This window comes from Colletotrichum fioriniae (assembly GCF_027942845.1).
Source record: "Colletotrichum fioriniae strain IMI 355084 chromosome Unknown scaffold_1, whole genome shotgun sequence".
Classification (NCBI taxonomy): domain Eukaryota; kingdom Fungi; phylum Ascomycota; class Sordariomycetes; order Glomerellales; family Glomerellaceae; genus Colletotrichum; species Colletotrichum fioriniae.
Genome location: NW_027076837.1, coordinates 878,001 through 899,376, shown reverse-complemented (window position 1 = coordinate 899,376; position 21,376 = coordinate 878,001). Strand labels below are relative to the sequence as shown.

At 49.4% G+C, this 21,376-nt stretch overlaps 4 protein-coding genes across 4 annotated transcripts; 1 reads left to right on the top strand and 3 right to left on the bottom strand.

The window, feature by feature from the left end:
• Positions 1-519: 519 nt before the first annotated feature.
• N0V96_000247 (uncharacterized protein) lies at positions 520-1,332 on the bottom strand (the record flags this gene model as incomplete). The annotated part of the gene is made up of 1 exon (XM_053195386.2): positions 520-1,332. The coding sequence occupies one exon, from the start codon at positions 1,330-1,332 to the stop codon at positions 520-522; it is 813 nt and encodes a 270-aa protein (XP_053047039.1).
• A 1,886-nt stretch (positions 1,333-3,218) lies between these two features.
• N0V96_000246 (uncharacterized protein) lies at positions 3,219-5,251 on the bottom strand (the record flags this gene model as incomplete). The annotated part of the gene is made up of 6 exons (XM_065755881.1): positions 3,219-3,451; positions 3,566-3,823; positions 3,886-4,001; positions 4,058-4,324; positions 4,475-4,905; positions 5,042-5,251. 6 exons carry the CDS (start codon positions 5,249-5,251, stop codon positions 3,219-3,221), a joined length of 1,515 nt encoding a protein of 504 aa, XP_065615121.1.
• A 1,809-nt stretch (positions 5,252-7,060) lies between these two features.
• On the top strand, positions 7,061-7,822 carry N0V96_000245 (uncharacterized protein; the record flags this gene model as incomplete). The annotated part of the gene is made up of 1 exon (XM_065755880.1): positions 7,061-7,822. The coding sequence occupies one exon, from the start codon at positions 7,061-7,063 to the stop codon at positions 7,820-7,822; it is 762 nt and encodes a 253-aa protein (XP_065615120.1).
• A 5,387-nt stretch (positions 7,823-13,209) lies between these two features.
• On the bottom strand, positions 13,210-19,774 carry N0V96_000244 (uncharacterized protein; the record flags this gene model as incomplete). The annotated part of the gene is made up of 5 exons (XM_065755879.1): positions 13,210-16,439; positions 16,505-17,441; positions 17,502-19,052; positions 19,136-19,421; positions 19,479-19,774. The coding sequence occupies 5 exons, from the start codon at positions 19,772-19,774 to the stop codon at positions 13,210-13,212; spliced, it is 6,300 nt and encodes a 2,099-aa protein (XP_065615119.1).
• Between the last annotated feature and the right edge of the window lie 1,602 nt (positions 19,775-21,376).

Sequence of the window (21,376 nt, the reverse complement as noted above, 5' to 3'; positions counted from 1 at the left end):
GCAGAAGAAGCCACAGAGAGAGAATGACCTGGTGATTCAACGATAAAGAAAAATGAAGAAACATACGTTACGATTGCCACTTTTCCAACCAGGTCTTGCTCTGAGATCTTGATATTTGCAAGATCATGCTCCATATTGCTGGTGATTTAGTGATTGTGAATGTTGATGAAGACCGAACCGGTGGTGGGTATGATCGAAATTCCTTATGCTCAAATATGGGATTCGTCAAGTGCGACAGCAATCAGTCAGCCTTCCATGCAGTGGATGGGCAACTACCGCTGTTCCTTCACTACTTCCAGCACTTTCAAAGGCCAGTGTTAAACGCTGAGATGCTCCGAGAATGTCCGGCTTAGCAGCAAAGGCCCGGTGCTGGTTCCGAAACGCCCTCCGGTGCTGAGACCAAATGATTCAAGTTCCACAGCGAATGCCAACTGACAGCTCTTCGGATCATGTTCAAAATCAAAGGTTCGAACCTCAACTGAGCATTTATATCGAATAGTCAGTTCTAAGATTCATAAACTAGACTCTCATCTGCTGTTTGAAAGCTTCCATATCCAACAATGTGACACTTGTGTGCATTTTACCCTCGTCGAACCATACGAATACATGCTCTGTAAACTTGACTCTTTTACCGGTTGGCTCTATTCCATTCCAAGCCTTAACTGGTGTCCACTCAAATACCACTCTGGCTGCAAGTTGCTGTTTCCCCTCATCAACAATAAGCTTCTCGAGCGTGTTCTTGCAATCCGCCATGACGTCGTGACACTCTTCCATGGCTCCTCTATACTGTTCGCGGGTTACAGAATGTCCATTGAACGTAATGTGATCGTGGGTGAATTTCGACAGGTTCTCTTCCATGGTCCTGGTAGAGACGCAGTTGAAGTATGCGCGGTACGCCTCAGCGAGACAGAACCCTGGAAGGGGAGCTTTAGCGCTCCAGCTTGGAGGACAGACCGCCTGCGATTCGCTGTTGCGTAACGCATCGACATCGTCTATAACCTTGATGTTGGAGACAGTGGTGCCCTGAACTTGGCAGAAAACGTGTCGGCGGAATTCGATTGTCGCAGTGGTGGTTGAAGTAGGAGAGAAGCCTTTGCGTGAAATCCGCACGAGGAGGATTGCAGCCAAATCGCCAGTAAAAGCGTCGCCAATTTGGTGAAGAATGGTAATGTTCACGTCACTTGCCTCTTCGAGGTGCTCGAAGCCGGCCGGCAAGCTCAAAAGCTGAGAGGATGAGCGCCCAGTAGACGAGAACTTGGCCATGTTCCCGTCGGGGAGTCGGCGGTTGAGGCACTCTGCATACTCTTGGAAGATGGATTCGATGGCCGCCATGTTTCTTTGGGGGGGAAGTTTATTCTGAGGGAATTCTTGACAGACACAAGGAGAAAGATGCACTACACGAAGTACAGGCTTGGGCAATTTTCTTGGTGCGCAAACTTGAACGAAGAAATCAGCCTTCACAACTACGTACTCCACTAAACCGCCAATCTCGAGAGAATACAAGACGCTCAGAAACGGAACGTGAACTCTGAGTCAAGATTTATTTGACCTCCGCTCCAAGGTCCGACCTTGCAAAAAATGCTCGGAGCTTTCGGAGATCATCGTGGGAGCATGGGCCTCAGAGGCAGTTCGGACCCGGCTTTCCAGCGGTCGCAAGCTCATTCCGACTGGTCCCGTCTGCTATCCGAGTGCTCATCTCTGCGGTTGCTCGCCGATTGCTTAGGGTACACCTCGGAGTCGTCGAACTTTTTGAAACAGCTCTTGAGATACTCTCTACAGTCTCTCCTTTAGAAGTCGAACCAGGATTCAAGGAGGCAAGGAGTCAGCCTAGGAACAGACCATCTCTAAGTGGAACAAGTAGGCATGGTCACAGATGGGTTCGGCACTAATACAAATGCTCGAACTTGAGAATGGTATCTCAGGGCCCATAATCTGAATGATTCCACTCTCATCAATTTTGGGAAACCAATATGCTCTACTCTCTACCACAAGACCTTCATTTCATAGACGGTCCACGAATTGCCAGTTTCCAAGCATTAGAAAAAATGTCAGAAACCTCAACTCAGACTCAAACAAAAAAACTGGACACAGCAAAAGGTGCAGATGCATACAATCCAAGGAACCTGAAAACCTACGACACTCTCGTCTTCGGTGTCGTTTCACCTTACGGCTGGAATTGTTCGGCCGAAAAACTCATTTCCTTCTTCAACCGCAATATAGCTCGCGCTGCAGAGCCGTATAAGTCCAACCCGGGAGGTCCTCCACTCACTCGGATCCTCGACATTGGTGTTGGCACAGGATACTTCCCCGCAAGAGCTCCTTTGCCCAAATGGACCGAGTACGTTCTCGTCGATCTCAACGAGACGTGCCTGGATGTTACTCTGCCCGTCATCGAAAGGGCACATCCAGAGGTCGGCACCAACGCTACGAAGGTCGTTGGCGACTTCCTGGCTCAAGGTGACGATTCGAAAAGCTTGTTTGCGAAGGGGAATGGTTTGCCGGAAGGCGGCTTTGATGCTATATCTCTCATGTTCTTGCTGCATTGCTTGCCTGGCCCGCCGGCACGCAAGGCGGAGGCTTTGGGACGCATGGGTCGCTTGTTGAGGCCTGGAGGGGTCGTGTTCGGGGCTACTATTTTGGGTAAGGGGGTGAGCCGTAATCCGTTGGCGCGCCTTGTATTGTGGTTGAATAACTATTTGGGAGTCTTTGATAATCATGAGGACGATGCCGTGGGTATCTTGGTGCCTCTTCAGAAGATGTTCAATGAGGTACGATATGAGGTAGTTGGGTGTATGCTTCTTTTCGAAGCCAGCGATCCTCGCTGCTATTAGAAAGAGTACTAGAAGAATTCGAGACCAGACACAACTTTAAAGTTTACTTAGGTCCTAGCAGATGCTATCTTGAGTTGTGTTGACTAATGCTTTCAGGTTGGGTTGTGTAAAATATCAACCCTCGGCGTTGCCCCTCGTCATCTCGCATGAACTTGCTCAATTGAATAGTTTGCGCTCTTCAGTGGGTGACATAATGTGTCTGCCTGAAGTTCGAAGAAGCAATGTGTTCACAGGCAAGATCCCAGGGACAGGTTTATAGTACTCTGTTCAATTGAATTGGACACTCTGCCAAGTGACTCTGCCCCAGAATCCGATTTTTGAGCGAGAGTGTTAGAAATAAAACTCCCCTCCTAAATGAGCGTTTAGCGTGCAAATATGTATGCCAAGTCAAGCCCCAACAAACACCCCAGAGATCATGGCACCGCCAGCGAATCCAATACCCATGGCCCATGATGCTCGAAGACCTTCCGTGTACGCTGCAATGATTTGAGGAGCAATATCCGCGGAGAAGAGTTTCCTCAGATCCGTGGATCCCGCGGCCAAGATCTGGGCTGCGGAAAGACTAGGGACGTTTCGCAGAGCATTCTGCAACATAATATTGTTGAAGAGGTTTTGAGTTGCTGACACCGCAAGTGCACCACTGAGAAGTTGAAACACTACGAGCATTCCCGACTATCAGTACGATGCTTTTCATACTTGTAGCGGTTTGAATGTCGGCCTCAGGGAAGACTTACGTAGGACGATACTTGTGGCCTGGGGCACATCTTGCACATCGACTGTAGCCTGAACAGCTAAAACTGGAACTTGAGTTCCTAAGCCATAGCCAAAGGCTACTATGAGCTGGTATAGTAGGTACTGAACTGGCGTAGAGTCCGGGCCAAGAGTGAGGATCAGCGTAGAGCCTAGAACGGTAAGAGCACCAGAGAGAACACAATATAGCCGGTCATTCCGATATTTGGAGTACGCCACACTGGACAATAGTGTGAGGAATGCTGCGATGTAGATGTTAGACTTCATGCAAGAAGAAGAATGGATCAAAGGCAATATGACTCACCTCCACCGATCAATAGGGGAAGAACGTTGACACCACTTTGTGCTGGAGTAAACCCTTTCGTTGCCTGGAAATAGACAGGCAGATTATACTGGATCGAGTACGCAACGGAGCTAAGCCTATGAAGGTGTTAAAGCAAAGTCCCAAGTATATCGAGAGATGGTCGTCCACTTACATGAATGCGAACACGCAAAGGAAGCCGATCTTCATGTTGGTCAAGAACCTTGCTTGTAACAGAGCATCCTCTTTCATGAAGTACTGCTCGAATCCGAAAAGCATGGCAATAGTGATCGACCCCATTAGCGTACCAACGACGAAGCCAGAGTCCCACTCATGTTTGATGCCTCCGGACTCCATTGCAGTGACAAATAGAGCAATGATACCGGTGATAAGAACGACACCTATCAGATCCATCTGACGCAAAATGCTCTTCCATGGCGCCCTGACGGTTTTGACAGTACTTGGAATCTTGAAGAAAAACAGAACAATAATTCCAGCAAGAACGGAAAACGGTATGTTGATCCAAAAGCTACGACGTGTAACTTGTCAGCGCTCCTCTCTTTTGTGCATCTTAGACACTGATTGGACTCACCACCACCTCCATGAGAACTTTTCTGTGAGAAAGCCGCCGATGATAGGCCCAAGTGAACTCGCACCAGTGAAGATGGCACCAAACGCGCCTAGATAGATTGGCGTTTTGCTCCGAGGCGTGACGAGCGCCAGAATAACATAGACGCCGCCGGTTAGACCAGCAGCCCCAATGCCCTGAACCGCACGCCCGGCAATTAGGAAGGCGCTATTGGGGGCAATAGCACAAAGGACACTTCCAACGGCGAAGATGATGAGCGCTGCCAGGAAGATCCACTTCGGAATAAAGAACTTGTACAGCTTGCCCCATGGCACTTGAAAACTCGCAATCGTCATCAGATATGCAGAGCCATACCAGCCGGCATCTGCGAGGGCTTTGAACTCGGTGGTAATGACGGGAATGGCGGTGGCAACGATGGTGGCATCGAGAGCGAACTAGTTCATTGAGTAAGACTGTTAGCTAGAAAAGTTCTTGCTTTGCCATGATCTAAGAATCTTTCGCCATTGCGATTATTGATCGTTGGGAATTTACCTCAAAAAGACCCAGTGCCAGTGCAAGTATAATTAGCACTAGAGTGATGCCCTCGGGATATTTGCCTTCATCTTCATCAGGTTTGATAGGGTCCGTAAGCCTCTGTCCATCGTCAATGTTGAATTGCAAACGATCCGAGAGTGTGTTATTGCCGGTCGAAATACGCCTCAAGTAGGGCTCTCTGTTATCGTCAAGATTCTGAAAGAACCAAGAATCCACCTTTGTAGATTGACTCTTTGCGGCGTCCATCGTCAACGTTTGGACTCTTTTCGTGAAAGGTATTCAATGATAGATTGGTTCAAATGTTCACTCTAGCACCAGGCGAGCGTAAAATGTGTTCTCAGTTTTCAAGGCTTGAGCAAGGATTAAGATCTACGGACTGGAGATCAGTGTAGTCCAACACCCCATGTCAATGAATATGACAAACATGACAAGTAATTCAAATCCAGCAGTTGCAAAAACTTTCGCAGCGGCATGCACGGAACGCCTTGCTATCTGACTACCCCGGAACAAAAGAGTTACACTGGTTGCTTGGTTCTGCCCACGACGCCGGTCTCTGGACTGTAGCATATTGAGATATCGTATAGTATGAAAGGTATGAAACCAGTACTGGGACTTGGCTCGGAGAGATAATCCCGGGCCCGCGACTAAGGTCCGGGCTGGTGGGGTAACCTCCGGAGCTCAGTCGGAGACATTTCCCTTGGCATAAGTGCCGGCGGACGCCCGCGGAAGCGCGAGGTTACATTTAAGAAGCTAGGACGACCTCCACCCCCCATCTTAGTAACATCGGATAATCGTGTTTAGAGATATGCACCGCGCGATTGAGGTTCTACAGGTTGAGGCTGGCGTGTGCGAGCCTTGCAAAACATGTTACAATGGACCTGCTGGGCTTGTGCAGGCCCTGTACAGAAAATGGCTGTTATTGGATCTTCAAAGAATCGGCGGACCTCAGATCCAAGAAGAGGTCGCTCAGCGACCAGAGGCTCATCTCCGAGCGTGAAATAAAGAAGTCATTTAGGCATCATCGTGACTCCGTAAGAAGCCGTTCTGCACAATGATATTTTTAGATCTCCAGATTCTAGGACGTCGCTTTTTGTTAGAAAACATAACAAGCACCATTGATTGCTGAAGCTCCTGATACCGTTGAGCTCAGTCGAGAACCCAAAAATCGAAAAAACACATATTCAAACATGCCTCTTGGTGTTATTGACGCCAAAATTGGAGAGGATGCAGTTCTCACGGGGACTGTTCATCTCGTCAGAACATCTAGTATCAGTGATTCAGATCATGATGCTCCGAGCCGGAGTAGCACTCTCATAAGGACGAAGTACATGGTAAGACCACAGGTAACCTCCACGATCGTCTTAAACATCACATTGACATCCGGGGTAGGGAGTTGACACGGTTTTGGTCCCTCAACCATCCTTGAACGATCCAAATGACCCATTGGTGAGTCAAACCTTCCACATAACTGATAAGATTTCTCTGACGCACATGACGCTGGAAGCTCTGGGCCAATTGGCAGAAGGAAGCGGCTTTTTGGGTCATCTTTTTCAACACCATCATCTTCGCTTCGCTTCCTGGCCCTATGCTTAGCCCAGCCACATTTGCTCTCGCCCCCATCCTCGGCGTTAGCATCACCAAAGTTGCTGAGTTGTCTGGTTACCACCTTCTCGTTGTTGCGGCTATAGGGTTCGTAGTCCCTTGTTTCCACTTAGAGTTTTGTCTTTGCCTGAGACTGAGATTTAACATACGCTATGCCACAGGCCCTTGGTATCAATCCTTGCGCAAAAGTACGGAAAACGCCCGCAGTTCCTCTTCGCAGCCATTACTGGAACGCTTGGCACCGCGGTCTGCATAGCAGGGTCTCAGAGGTCCCAGTACGACACAATATTCGCCGGCCGTATGATTCAAGGACTAGGTGCTACCGCTTGGGAGAGCTTAGCGCTTGCAGCAATTGGGGATTTGTTTTACCTCCATGAACGCGGATGGAGAATCGCCATGATCGTCGCCTCGTCAGCTTGCACCGTTTCAATGACATCAATCATCAGCGGCGTAATGGCAGAGCGCCTTGGTTACAAGGTCCTCTTTATCGCCGAACTGCCATTCAATGTTGTAGGACTTATCATGACGGTAGCTCTGCTCCCTGAAATGCAGTTCAAGAGACTAGCTGTCACTCAGCAAGCCCTAGCTTCAAGTTCTCAATCCAACAGCGACGCAGAAACCACAGTCATCAAAGGGCAGCTCGACACGGATATCACAACCAAGAACACAATCACCGAGACTGATGTTGTCACCGTCCAAAAGAAAACTTTGACACAGATGCTAGCGCCATGGTCTCGTCAGACTTACACGGATAAGAACATCATTCGCTTGCTAGCCGAACTTTTCGTCAACTTCACCAACCCAGCTGTGCTATGGATTCTGACCGTGAGTGCGGTTCTCAATGCGTGTTTTGTGGCATCCAGCTATATCCTGTCGCAGATCTGGTCAATGCCACCTTACAACCTAAACATTGAGCAGAATGGCTTTTTCTGGGCTGGCGCACTGATTGGCGGTTTGTTTGCTATTCCTGTTGGCTCACTTTGCGACTGGTCTGCGATGATCATGTCGAAATGGAATGGCGGCGTGTATGAAGCAGAATTCCGGATCCCTGTCAACATACTTGGCGCTGCCTTGAGCGGGCTCGGCTGGTTCCTGCTCATGTGGGTAGTTGATCATCCCTCCGCCAATGGGTACTTCCTGGGGGCTTTCTGCCTAGGGTGTATGGCTTTCAGCATCTCGGTTCCCTCGACTTCTGCTGGGCTCTATATCTTGTGAGCTTCATCCGGTCTTTATCTGCTCTCGGAATATTGCCGGAATATCAGGCTAACGTCTGCCTCTTAGGGACACATTCCCACAACGATCCAGCGAGATTTTCATTCTACAAATGATGCTCAAGAACTTCCTGTTTTACTCTTTTTCGACCTTCATCAATACGTGGACTACTGAAGCTGGGCCTGGAACTGTCTTCATGGTCCTAGGGATTGTATCTCTCGGGCTTTTCACCACCTGCATTCCTATGTGTGAGTGAACAGGCATTTCTTAGCTTATATGAAGATTCTAACAATTGAACTCAAACAGACCTCCTTGGGAAGTTGAATAGAAAATGGATAGACAGCCTCTACGCCAAACACCCCTTCCTTCGAGAGTTGGCCGAGTAGTGGAAAATAGTGGCGGTGGTATGGGCTGTAAGGCACGATTCAGAGGTTACACAGATATAGAGGACTTGGGGGTGTGTTTGACCAAGAATCGATCCGCCTGAAACTAGATTGAAGATTTTAAGAACAATGGCGAGGTAAATGACGGTACATCTTGCCGAGAATTTGAATTCACATCGGAATATTCAATCTTAACTTCATTATTACATAACAATTATGAAGGAAAGCTATGGCTCAACTTGTCTCCTATCCGCTACATATGGTGTGATTGTCTATAAGATCTACTTTCCGGGCCTAAATCAACCCTTCAAGCTAAGGCGAAATCTCGGTCCAACCTTAAGGAAACACTGTAAGTATGTATGCAATCATATGTACTATGATTGAAATAACAAGACAATCAGGTTGCACAGTAACATAAAGAGTCAGGTATGGTAGATTAATGTCTTAGCTTGATTCGAAATGGTAAAGCTTTGTCACTCTTGTGAGAGCACACCCGATCCCTTCGATTTGTAACTATATAGATCTTTTCTGGAAGCGGACAACGACTTGGGGCAACTGATTCATAGCGTATCTTCTCAGATCTTGTTCCCAGTCCATCTCGCCTTGATTAATGTGCTCCCAGTCCAAGGCCCACACCATCTTGGAGATCATCAGCTGCGCCTGCAAGAGCCCCGTTTTGCGACCAACACAGCCTCGGGTACCAATGCTGAAAGGCTGGAATACAGAAAGCTTGTCATTTTCAAACTCCTTCTCATAATCTGGATGGTCTTTTGGAAGCCATCGTTCTGGGTGGAATTCTCGTGGTTTCGCAAAGTAACGCTCTGAGTGGAAGACTGCCCAGAAGCTGGTTTGAACTCGATACTAGATGAAAATGAGGGTTAGCAACAATTGGTCTACACAACGAGACGCCAAGGTTTTGAGATTACCCCCTTCGGAATGTAGTGGCCATCAACGAAGCCGCCAGGGCTGATGCGAGGTAGACCGGAAGTGCCCTGGGTGGCTAGTCGAAGTCCCTCGTTAATGACAGCATTGAGCCATGTGATATTCTGCACATTTTCGGATTTGATCTCCTCGTAGGAAGCGAATCGATTGCGAATATCTATCTTCAATTTTTCGAGTTTCTCTTGATGTATGCCGAGAAAATGTACTGAAACCGTGAACATGTTGGAAGTGGCTTCAGCGTTGCCTATGACCACGTTCATGCTTTGTGCAACAAGAAAGTCGACTTCGGGCGGCTCTCCGCCGTCTTTAATAAGAGACGACATGAAGTCTTCGTGTTCAAGAGAATCCCTGATGCTGATTCGATCGTTGATATACTTACTATTGATGCGCTGGAGTTTCGGCGCCACTGTCGCCAAGCTAGGACTCAAGGCAAGCAGCACGAACGGGTATAGAAGGGGGAAGCGTGAAGAGACCTGGTTCACGGTGCCCCAGAAACTCAATTTGGAAAATGTTTCAAGGAACTCTCCGGCTTTACCTAGAATGATTTGATGATTCACTGGTCAGAAAATGCCGTTCCTCTCTGATTCCCGTAACTTACCCTTTTCTATGTTGCCGTAGTCATGTCCAAACGTCAAATCACCGGCAAGATCCATGCTAAGCCACTCGTTCCACTAGAAGGTCGACCTAAGTTTACACCCAACCTCAAACGCGATCTTCCTGCACTTTAGGTAGTTTCACTCACCTCTGTTAAGTTGATGGGACCGCTTCGGCAAGCCTCTTTGACCTTCCGAATGAATCGATCGTAATGCTTGTGTAAGACCGGCTCTTGCCATCGTTTGATTGCATTCATGTTGAAGCTTGGCTCCATGGCCTTTCTCACATGACGATGGATTTTTGGGTCTGTATCAGCAGCGAAACCTTTGTGCTTTCCTGCAAGGGCTCCGAGCTCTTCAGTTTTTAAAAAAGCCTGCTCATCATTCGTCTTCCCAGGCATCAAGACGTCTAGGGTGAAGGATATACTGTGAGCGTTTGATAGAGCCAGGGATATTCAGAACAAAATTAAAACGTACCGACAATCGGCTTGTACCCAAATATGGCGATCTCATTGGGCGCGACTCGTACGACATCGCCGTACTCTTCAAATGCCTTCTCGACTGCCCATGGCCAGCGACCTCGCAACCTACGCATTGTTAGATACCGGAATTAATCTACGAAGTGACGTGTGTTACCAATAATACGCAAACCACAATTCTGAGATTGCAGCAATTCTAGGGCCAGGATACTTTGCATATGGATGTAAGGTCAGGCGGTATCCTATCAATAGGAGCCAATATGCTGTGAACTGGGTTATTCTTAGTGGAGTCCAAGCCGTGATTCCAGAAATCGTAGTCCTTGTTGACTAACCAATAAAACGATGGATGACAGCCGTGAGCTGAATGATGCGTCTTTTAGGTGTTCCAGGGCAAGCTCGCTTATTCTTTTTGTTGATACAGCATGGAGCGCGTTGATGTTCAATTCCCTTGTCATCTTATCCATGGTTTTTGCAGTGACTTGGTTCTTGCCCAAAGTCGCAGTTCTTTCGCAAAACAAGCCTGGCAGCAATCGATCTTGCAGAGACTCTCGATTTTCTTCGAACAAAAGGATTTCTCTAAGAGGCAGATAATTGCGTGGCTAAATCGTAGAACATGGGGATCAAAGTTGACTTCGATTCAAAGAGGTACCACTGACAATAGTCCTGATGGCAGCAGGTAAAGGTCGATGCTTGAACTCCCAGCACTGTTTCTGCCCATCCCGGACGATACATCAAATCAAATCTTGGCTCATATCTGTCGCTCGTGTAGATCCCGCGACCGAGTCATTTGGAAAGTTTCGGCACGCATGGGTGTAACGGGCTCGGAGAGCATCGGACGTCTCGGAGACAGCTCCGGCGTAGACTCCGGTGCGAATGCCCTGTTGCGTACCTATGACTTGAGCAGTAATCGCATTGGACTCTTAGAATTGGATCACTGCTGACCAAACGGCACTTTGGTTTCTAAGCACAGGCCGCGGGTATGGTCCTGTGCAAACCCAACCCCAGACTGCCGCCCTCGTCAAGGAGATGCCTCAATGTTAGTAAGAACGACTTGAATTCTGTAGACATTTCTTGCTTGTCAACAAGGTGTGAACAAGAAACTTAAGACACAATCAGCGCGGTAGGCAGCAAATTTAGCCTTTATTTTTATTTACATCCCTACTTTATGCTCCAATCAGGGGGAAAGGGCTGGAGTGAGTTGGCGTGTTGGTAGAGCCCTTTGAATTACGATAGCTGCGAAATTCCACGCCCGCTTTAAATGTCGATGAGATATTTAGCAGCCACGCTTCAAAGTGAGAGACCAGACCGCAGTGATCTTTCCAAATGGCATGTTTTTAGAGTAGCCAGACTCTCTCTCCTAGGAGTCTTCATATGCCACCAACTCAATCATAGCATTGCAATACGTTCGCTGTTCCCTCAGTGCTAAAATTTGATCTTTCACAATATTTTGACCGTTCCCCCGTTGGCGCATACGGCGCTCCCGGACACCCATCTACTCTTCTCACAGCATAGCCAGCCAACAATTTCAGCAACATCATCTACCTCACCCAGCCTACTATCCACACTACACGCTTCCATCTTATATTTTATGAGTTGACGGACGGGCTCAATATCAGGTAGTCCTTCAGGTAGCCCGTTGGCCGTGTCACCAGTCTTCGTGACTCCGACGATTAGTGAATTAACGGTCGTCCTCTCCATGCCAGCCCTCGTCCCCAGTGCATCCGCCCAAACCCTTGTCATCGACTCTAGCGCTGCCTTACAGGCCCCGTAGAGTAATGTCACCGGAGCTGGCTGACTCTGGCGCGCTCCCTCAGACGAAATATTGACGATGCGGCTGTCTGGGACAAAGTGTGGTAATAGGGCCTGAATAAGTTGAACGGCGGTCGATATATTCCCTGTCAGCATGCGGCGCACATGTCCTTCATCAATGGCTTCAATTGGCATGGTCTCTTGCAGGGCTGCATTCTGTACCAGGATGTTGACAGTGCCACTGAAATGTTCCTTCACTGCAGCCACAATGTTGTCGCAACATTTGCTAGGCTCTGTGAGAGGTGCAACTACACCTAAAATTCGAGGAGTTGCGTGGTTCTGGGGATTTTGTTCTTGGTAGAGCGACGTGATTTCCTCCTGCAAGGAGATGACATTCTTGAGTGAGGTCTCGTTGGAGCATGTCGCTAATATGCTTGAGCCCCGGGAAGCGAGGTGGAAGGCTATGCCGCGCCCCAGACCTCTGGAGGCGCCACTAAATAGGATCAGCCGGGGACAAATTCAGTGGCCTCGAACCTTTGCTGCATCGCGCAGTTTGTCAAGTTGCAGGTTCAAACTCACGTCACGATGGCAAACTTTCCCGCCAAGTCTTGTTCTTGCACTGATGCATTCGGGAGAGTGTAATTCATGTTGACAGAATTGAAGAGTGTGTCTCCTGACGATGTTGCGACGGCTGGCGTAAGCTACAGTATTCTTAGGAGGAGGGGACAGGCTAGGTGTTTGTTGTAAGCTTGAGGGCTGGAACAGCATCAGGTGGGTTGCGCATCCATTCACGGGTTGAAAACTGCGTCTATAGTACATATACCGAGGAGGACCGCTGTGTTCTTCTGGACTTGTGTTGACTTAGTGGTGTGTGCCTCACTGTTTGAGCCAAGTCGGAGAAGCGGAGGCGGGAGATTAGGCACTTTTACCTGGTTCAGTCCGGTTCGGAGAGACGAAACATCCTGCTGGTTCGAAGGGCAGCGCATTGTAGCTGTAACCAAGTTATAGCTCGAAATTGTCACTTTCCACATCAGGAACGGCGTGGCTTCTGTACTGCGACCAATTCTAAACATTTTCAATCTTATTTGTGTAGGATTTGTATGGGTTTTGCTCAGACACTTCTTCAAGAACAGAATTTCTATTCTTCGTGCTGGATGATCTAAGAACGATTTGCGTGAACAGCGGGAATGATGAAGAAGCTGAAAGGCATCGAATAAGAAGGTCTACAAATCTGACAGTGCTATCTAGTTGCTTCCCTGAAAGTAGGCGAGAGCCTCTTCAATTTTCTCCCTCATGAGGTGCACATGTCCCGGCATCGGCATCTCAAGATGATCTGCATCGACAGACAAGCATTGTCCAACCTCTCCCACGTATTTGTCCCAACCATTAGGACCCAAGGCGCCCTCGGAGCCGCGCTTGTCAGGGAAGCCCCAAGCGAGAGCCCCTAAAGCTGGATCCTCCATGAACCCAGGATAGGCTTCGGCGGGAAAGCCCATGCCCACCATCTCGCGCTTCAGTTCAGGCTTGCCCTCACAGCGACCGCCCATACCCTTCTCTGCCCAAACAATGCTAGTCTTCTTGGGGCGTTGGTGAGGAGTCATGGGCTCCGGGTGGTAGGTTGCTACGGCTTTGAAAATCCCTAGCAGATGTTGCATCGGCGCAGATTCGGCCGTCGAGTTCCAGAATGCGTCCTGTGCAGCCATCTTTTGGAACATTTGCCAACCTACCTCGGGCTGGACTTTAACAAGACTCGTTTCGGTCTTGGTGCGTGGGGAGCAAATGTCGATAATCAGTAGGCCATCTACTTGACGACCGAGGTCGCCAAATTGACGGCAGACCTCATACCCGAGCATGCCGCCACCAGAGAAACCGCCGATGTACAATGCGCCCTGAGGTCGAGACTCATTCACAGCATCAACGATCAACTTCGCAGCTCCTCGAATGCCAACCTTGGCGTTCATCTGCTCTGGGCAGCGGATGAAAGGAGAATCGACACCATAGATTGCCGTCTTAGTGTTGAAGGGTGGTAGATGAATGTAGCTAGCAACGGTGCCAGTTCCGTCGGCGATCATGTACAATGGCGTCTGGTCTGGTTTCGGACGGCCGTGAAGCAGGATGACTCTCGCCTTCGGTGGTGGAGAGATTGTTTGCTGCTTTTTCGTCATAGAAGGCGGATCTGACTGAATTGGCAACAGCGCTCCACTCTCCGGCATCGAGATTGAAGTATCGACTGGCTTTCCAATATCTTTCTGATCAAGCAATACCCAGTGAGAGGGGATCTCCGGTGTCGGGCAGCTTGTAGACAGACTTTCATCTGACATCTCCTCCTCACTGACAGACGGCGGAGAGGTAGATGCCTGTGAGGATGACGATGAGTTAATAGTCTCAGTAGGTACGATTACATCGCCGAACGCCTTGCGCAGGTCACCAATCGTCGGATAGTCGATGAGAGTGGACACTGGAAGATCAATGCCGGTCTGCTTCTTGACAGCAGCGGTAATCTCGATGGCCATGATGGAATCAACCCCAACATCTGCTGTAGCAGTGTCATCCGTGAGTTGCGCTGAGTCTGTGCCTGTCTCTCTTGAGATACTCTCCAGAATAGAAGCAAAAACTTCATTCTGCGAGTTCAAGCCCTCTTCAACTTTGGTCATCTCTGAGGCGTCTGAGTGACTATAGGCATGCTTCTTCGTCGGGGATTGCGGAGCCTTCACTGTTGCCACATTCGTGTTCGTTGGAAGTTGATAGTCGCCAGGTGCTGCAACTGATACTCTTGTCTTTCCCAGAAGGCGGTCTAGGACAGTGTTGCTGACCTCGTGAAACCGCAAACCTGAACATTGCATCACCATTTCCGATGAGTCAGAGTCGAAGACCCAAACATCGCAAGTTGCAGAGTCCTCGGTTCTGCGCGAGACTCTGGCGAGAGTAAGGTATGATTTACCCGGCACCAGAGCTCCGGAATCTGGTAGCTCAACGCTCTCAAGATTGTCCATCATAAACGTGGTATCAGCAGCACGTGGTCGACTTGGATTCGCGTTAAGCACAAAACCCGCCAGGTGCACTAGGCTTTCGCCGTGGTATGGTGACGAGGTGAAGCAGGTTCCGATAGGACCCGAGCCCAAGATGATCTCCGCAGCAGCCTCCTGGAAATCATCGGATACATATGCCCCTTTGACACATCTGAAAGACGGAGAGTATCTGACGGTGTTCGAAAAGAGGGCGTAAAATATGTCTGGCTGGATCCTGTGGCCACGTCCCTCCTTGGCGCTCTTGATTACATCGTCCATCCTCGCCTGAATGAAGAATGATATCTTATCCCAACCGGCCTTAATGGAATCCGCCTCGCAGATGGATACTGTGAAGCTACCCAAAGTCTGCTCGGATGATTGGAAGGTTACTGTCGCACGATCATTAGAGAGCTTCTTCACATTCGCAGTTGTGACAAGTTCTTCAGTCGAGCTATTAGCCTTCTTGCGCAGTGGACGCTGGAGCGAGAGATTGAGGATCGTCAGCGCGGGCTGCTTCATATCTTGCTTCGTGCCCATGGCTTCGAACACGTGCTTGGCAACAGTAGAAGCAGCATCGCAGAACACACTCCCGGGGCAGATTGCCATGTCGCGGATTCGATGGCCTTCGATGAGGGCATCCATCCCTGGATCGGCAATGAGGGCCCTGAAGGTGGCCTCTGACTCACTGCTCGTCGACCTCTCTGCAACAATACTCTGCGCACAGGTAGATATTTGCTTCGGGCTGACTTTGGAATCCGCCGCGAGACTTCCGCGTACTCCGTCGCCCTTCTCGGTGTAAGTAATCCAGAAGTCTTGCAAGTCCCACGCGTACGTCGGGAGGGTCAACAGCTGAACGCTGCATGAGTAAGGGCCATATAGTCGGAGCCAGTCGATCTCTGATCCTTGATCATAAAGTTTCGCAAGGCATTTCGTGATAGACGTCCAGTTGTCCGCACTCTTGTCGAGCGTCGACATGATGGAGCCCGAAGACACGGAAGAACCCAAGGTTGCCTGTACAAAGGAACCGCAGACTTGGCTCGGCCCCAGCTCGACCCATACCACATCGCCTAAACGTTCCTTGACAGCTGTGATAGTGTCCGTGAACTGCACACTCTGACGAGTTTGCTGGCCCATGTATGCTGCATCAAAGGTTCCTGGGGTATCGACGATCTTCGCAAGTAGAGTAGAAGCAACTGGGATCTTGGGCGGCGAGTACGTTATCCCTCGAGCAATAGTGACGTATTGATCCAGAATGGGGTCCATTTGAAAAGAATGAAAAGCGTATGGAACGGGTAGCATCTTTGGACGGAATTCTGTCATGTCCGCTGCAAGCTGCTCAACATCATCCTGTAATCCACCGACAACTGTGGTGCGTGGACTGTTAGAGCAAGAGATCGAACAGAACCCGTCTTTTCTTGCATCAATGTAGCCCTGCGTGACTTCAGAGGATGCAGCTAGTGCCAACACTAGAGGTTACAAGAAGTTAGTAAGTATTCTTTAGGCGTACTGCTTCAAGTTCGGAATCACTTACTTGCACATGCGCCAGTCTCGCATAGTTCGCCAAGTAACTCTGCGCGTTTTCCAACTAGATAGAACACATCGGTTAGGGAGAGAACACCAGCAACATGAAGAGCGGCATATTCGCCGAGGGAGTGGCCCATCACCACGGACGGCTCAATGCCGGCTGCTGAACGCCACAGAGCAGCCAAGGCAATTTCCAAAGTCAAGACGGCAAGCTGAGTCTGGGCAGAGAGCTTCATGGATACGTCAATGGAACGCTCTATGATGAGGTCCAAGAACGGTGGAAAGCCATAATCGGCGCAAATTGTGACGCAGTGATCAACCGCTTCCCGGAAGACATGACTTGTCTTGTACAGCTCACTGCCCATGCCGCCATAGTGGGAACCCTGACCGGTGAAAACGAAGACAACCGGCTTGGAAGCGGAAGGCTTCATCTTCACGGCATCCTTCTCGGCGTCAATGTCTGAACTCAATTTGGTAATGAGTTCTAGTGTCGATGATGCGGTGTATGTGGATCTGAGAGGGTGATGCGTTCGCCTTGCGGTAGTTGTGTAAGCAACGTCTTGAATACGGGCGGTGGGATTCGCCTGAAGGTATTGAAGAAGCCTGCGTTGGTTGGAGCGCAGAGATGCTTGCGTCTTCGCGGACGTGACAACGACGTGATTCGACCACGGTACTTGCACGCCCTCATCCGTAGACCGCGTATGTCTGTAGTCCTCGATAAGCAGACAAGCGTTCCCACCCGCTGCATCAAAGTTGTTCAGCATCACCCGCCTCGTACTGTTTCCAACAGGCTTGAAATCTTTCGCCTCGGAAAGAATCGATATCTTGGAGGCTTCAAGCGAAGGGAACTTAGGGTTCAGCTTCTGCGGCATGCCTGCTTGTGGGGGAATTCTATCATTCTGAAACATTAACACACACTTGAGCAACGATGATATTCCAGCAGCCTATTTGATTTCTCGTTAGTCTCAAACGATCCACAATTGGCAACTTTCTGGTACGCTTACGGCTTCGCTATGGCCAATATTGGCCTTGATAGATCCGACTATCAATGGATCGCCACGACGATATTTGAAGACGTTGGACACCGCACCTATCTCAGCGGGGTCACCAATTTGGGTCCCGGTCCCGTGCATCTCAACATAGGATATCTCGTCTGGAAGAACGCCAGACCGCCTCAAGACCTGGCGGTAAAGCCGTTCTTGCGCGCCTGCATCCGAGGTCGTGATGGACGGAGAATTCCCGCTATGGTTTCTCCCTGAACCACCTATGACAGCAAGAATATTGTCATTGTGGGCGATGGCATCGTCAAGTCTCTTGAGTACCACGCTTCCGACGAAGTCAGCCCGACAATAGCCATCGGCGTCCTCGCGGAACGGTTTGCAATTGCCAGTGTTGGACAAGATACCAGATTTGCTAAGACTCGTCCAGGAATGAGGATATCCGACGACATTTGCAGCACCGGAGACAGCCATATCGATATCGTGTGATAGTAAACTCATGCAGGCGAGATGAACGGACGATGAAGTTGATGCGCATGCCGAATCTAAGGAATACGTTGGTCCCTCCCAGTTCATCTGGAAGGCAAGACGACCAGCTCCGAATGCTCTCTGTGCTCCCTGTAGGGTATATGCATCGCATCCCTTCAGATGATGTGCCATAGCATTCCAGTCATCGTTGCTTTGACCGAAAAATACGCCAATTCTGTTCGGGTCAACATCTCTTGTCTTGCCGTCGGAATACCCAGCCGCCTCGAGAGCTTCATATGAACTCATGAGAAACTGTCGATGCCCAGGGTCCATAAACATTGCTTCTCTAGGAGAGATGCGGAAGAAGCGAGCATCGAACCCTCCGGGCTTGTTCATGAAGCAACCGAATCGAGCCGCTGTTGTGCATTTGACGCCATCGTGACTATGCTCTGCTGCGAAGAACTCGTTGAGGTCAAACCGATCCGGAGGGATCTCCTGATGAAGATCTTGACCAGTCATGAGAACATCCCAGAACTCGTCTAGGTCATTACTGCCAGGGCCTCTTCCAGCCATCCCAACGATGGCTATGCGACCAGATGGACGATCTTGCTGACTACTCTGGTTGGCGCCTATTTCATGCTGGACACTGATTGATCTTCCCTTCTGTTTCAATGCTGTAGAAAGGTAGGAAGTGTGACTGCTGGTGCCGATGACTTTGATCTCGACTTGCCGGCAAGATCCAAGATGCTTGTTCATGTCGGCGACGACCTCTACGATATCGAGAGGCCGAGACACAGATTGCGAAACCGCAGTTCGTAGCAAATCACCAAAGGTCTCATAAGTAGCCGACGGATCGTCGGTACCCCAGACTCTGTGTTGTGAGTCGAGTTGACTCTTGACAAAGGTAGACTCCCCAACAACATAGTCGAGATCAGCTGAGGTCATTGGGATAGCGTGTTGGAGGGATCTGATATTAAGCTTATTCCTTGGAAGGCCACTGACAGCTGGGCACTCATTCAGAAACTGCTCCAGGATAGACGGTGGGCCGATGATGCTAGCCCAGCGGTCTCCAGTGACACCAACTTGTGCCTTTTTCGCTATTGGAATGCCCTTCCAAGCCGGTCAGTGAGTCTTCCAATGAGAATTCGCTTATAATATTCATCTAGACTTACCAGGTTCGTCTGGAACTGCTCCAGAGCAGAGCGAAGGTCCTCGTTCGAGATCCCTAGGACGGCCCAGCCCCACGTTCCAGAGCGATCTTCTGTAGCTCTTGACCGAATGTAGCAAAATCTGCAGACCCTGCACAGAAGACCAGCCGCCTCAAGACAGCCGGCGTAGAGAGTATCAAAGTCCTTGGCAGCTGCCAATGGTGATAGGCTCATAAGACCTCCTGAAATGCCCAGCCACTCGGGCCCATCATCAGACTTTGCCAAGAGATTGGGTTCACGCTTGATGCATCTGTAAACTTCATGTCAGTCTATCGTCCTTGGATATCACTCAAAGTTTGGGACATACTGCAGGAGCATTGCTGCTCTCATTGTATAAATGAGGATTGCATTAGCAACGCCGGTCTCGTCGATTTTATGGCGGTATTTCTCAGCCAATTCGTATATGCTCGAAAATTCCCCAAGACTCTTTGTGATAGGGCTTTCAAAGTTGCTCAGCTCCGATTTGACCTTCTTGCACAGATCACTCATAAAACACTGAAGCCATGGCGCCAGGCCAGCCTGCTTCATGATGTAGTCGATGCCATCGACCCACGGATCGGTCTGGTCACCGAAGAATAGAATCGTCTTCTGTGAGTGTGCCATCTTGGGCATCAATGATGGCAACAAATTCCAGGCGTTACTGAAGTCATACGGGAGAAGGGCCTTTCATTTGGAACGTAAAAAGAACTTCTTTGATGGGCAAGGGACCAAGTACTAACACAATTGGACTTTGGGAGAATCAAAGGTAAGGAGCTACGGCGCTATTCGTGTCTATCTGTAGTTTTCTCAATTCTCAGAGATATTAAGTTGTAACTCGAGACAGCCATCTCAACATCGCCGACAGGCTCACTTAGCTGTCGACATCTGGTGACCCTAACACACAAGACTGTCCACGAGAGATAGAGCCTGTACGAAGACCGGTGTCCCAGTTAGGAAAGTGGTCTGGAACTGATAGCGAGTTTTCTTCTGTTGTTTTCATGAAACCTCCGATTGAACCAAGGTTTCTTGGAATCATGGTTCAGGTTGAGACAGCCAGCCGGCGGCGATTTCCGAACGCCCGTATGTAGCTTGAAAAGTAGTCAAGGCCTGGCTCCGGACTACCTCCGCCATGCACAAGCCAGGTCAGTGCTCGTATAGAGAAAGCGGCGACGCGGCGAAACTAGAATATCGATGCTTAACATGGCACATATGATCTACGTCGGCCATAAGCAAAGTCGATGTTCCAGAATCCGAAGCGAGGGGCTGACGAGCGCCCGAGCCTGCGGAACGCCTCAGCTTATGGGACGCCAAGATCTCCCGTCATCCGTACTTAGATTTTGATCCTCAGTCAAGCATTAAGTTTACAATGAGACTCAGGCATATGTGGGATTGACACTGAGTATAATTGCTTTTGTATTGAAAACGAGTCATTGGCCTGTGAACATGCTATGTCTTGAAGCATGCAAGTATGCGGTCGGCTAAACTAAAATACGGGTTCGTTATGCCTGCAGTGCGCTTCCGCCAGGCATTTCACGACTCGGGTTAAGTGCCGGAGACAGCTCGTATGTGGCCGGAGGAGAAGTCCGTCAGATCGGAGACCTATGTTTGTCCTGCTATGGATCAGAAAAGCCTCTATGTCGTATCCAGTCAGGTCTCAGCCTGTAGTTCCTGAGACAAGCCGTAAGCAGGCCATACCTAGGCTCTCATCATTCGGCTTCTGTTCGTCCCTAATTCTTGGCCACAAAGCTATGGTGCACCGACATCTCGGTTCAATATGCCGGCCGAGTTGGCTGGACAGAGGCCGGAGTCGATCAACACAACACTCTGAAGACGCGGTGCCAGGTTTCAGATCTGAATAACCTCCCGGCATTTGTGTGCGGATTCAATTGATGATATGGTGACAAACCAATTGGAAATGGAAATGTAAGGCAAGAGAGCGAGAGTCTCCGAGGAAAATGAACAGCGAATTTGGCCAATCAAAACGTATTCAACGTGTCCTAATACAGCTTGATGTTATCATGCCAAAGGGTCCTGTGCCGTTCGATACGTTTAATTCATGTTCGACTACCTCACCTCAACTGAGTTAGCTTTGCACTTTGCAAATAGCATCTTCAATCAATAAGTTTTGCTAGGGAAGGAAAATTGCAGACTGTTGAATGCAGAATCTTCGTTTTCTTACGCCCTTATCCACGATGTCTCTCTTCGCAAGCCTTGCTGAACTTCAAG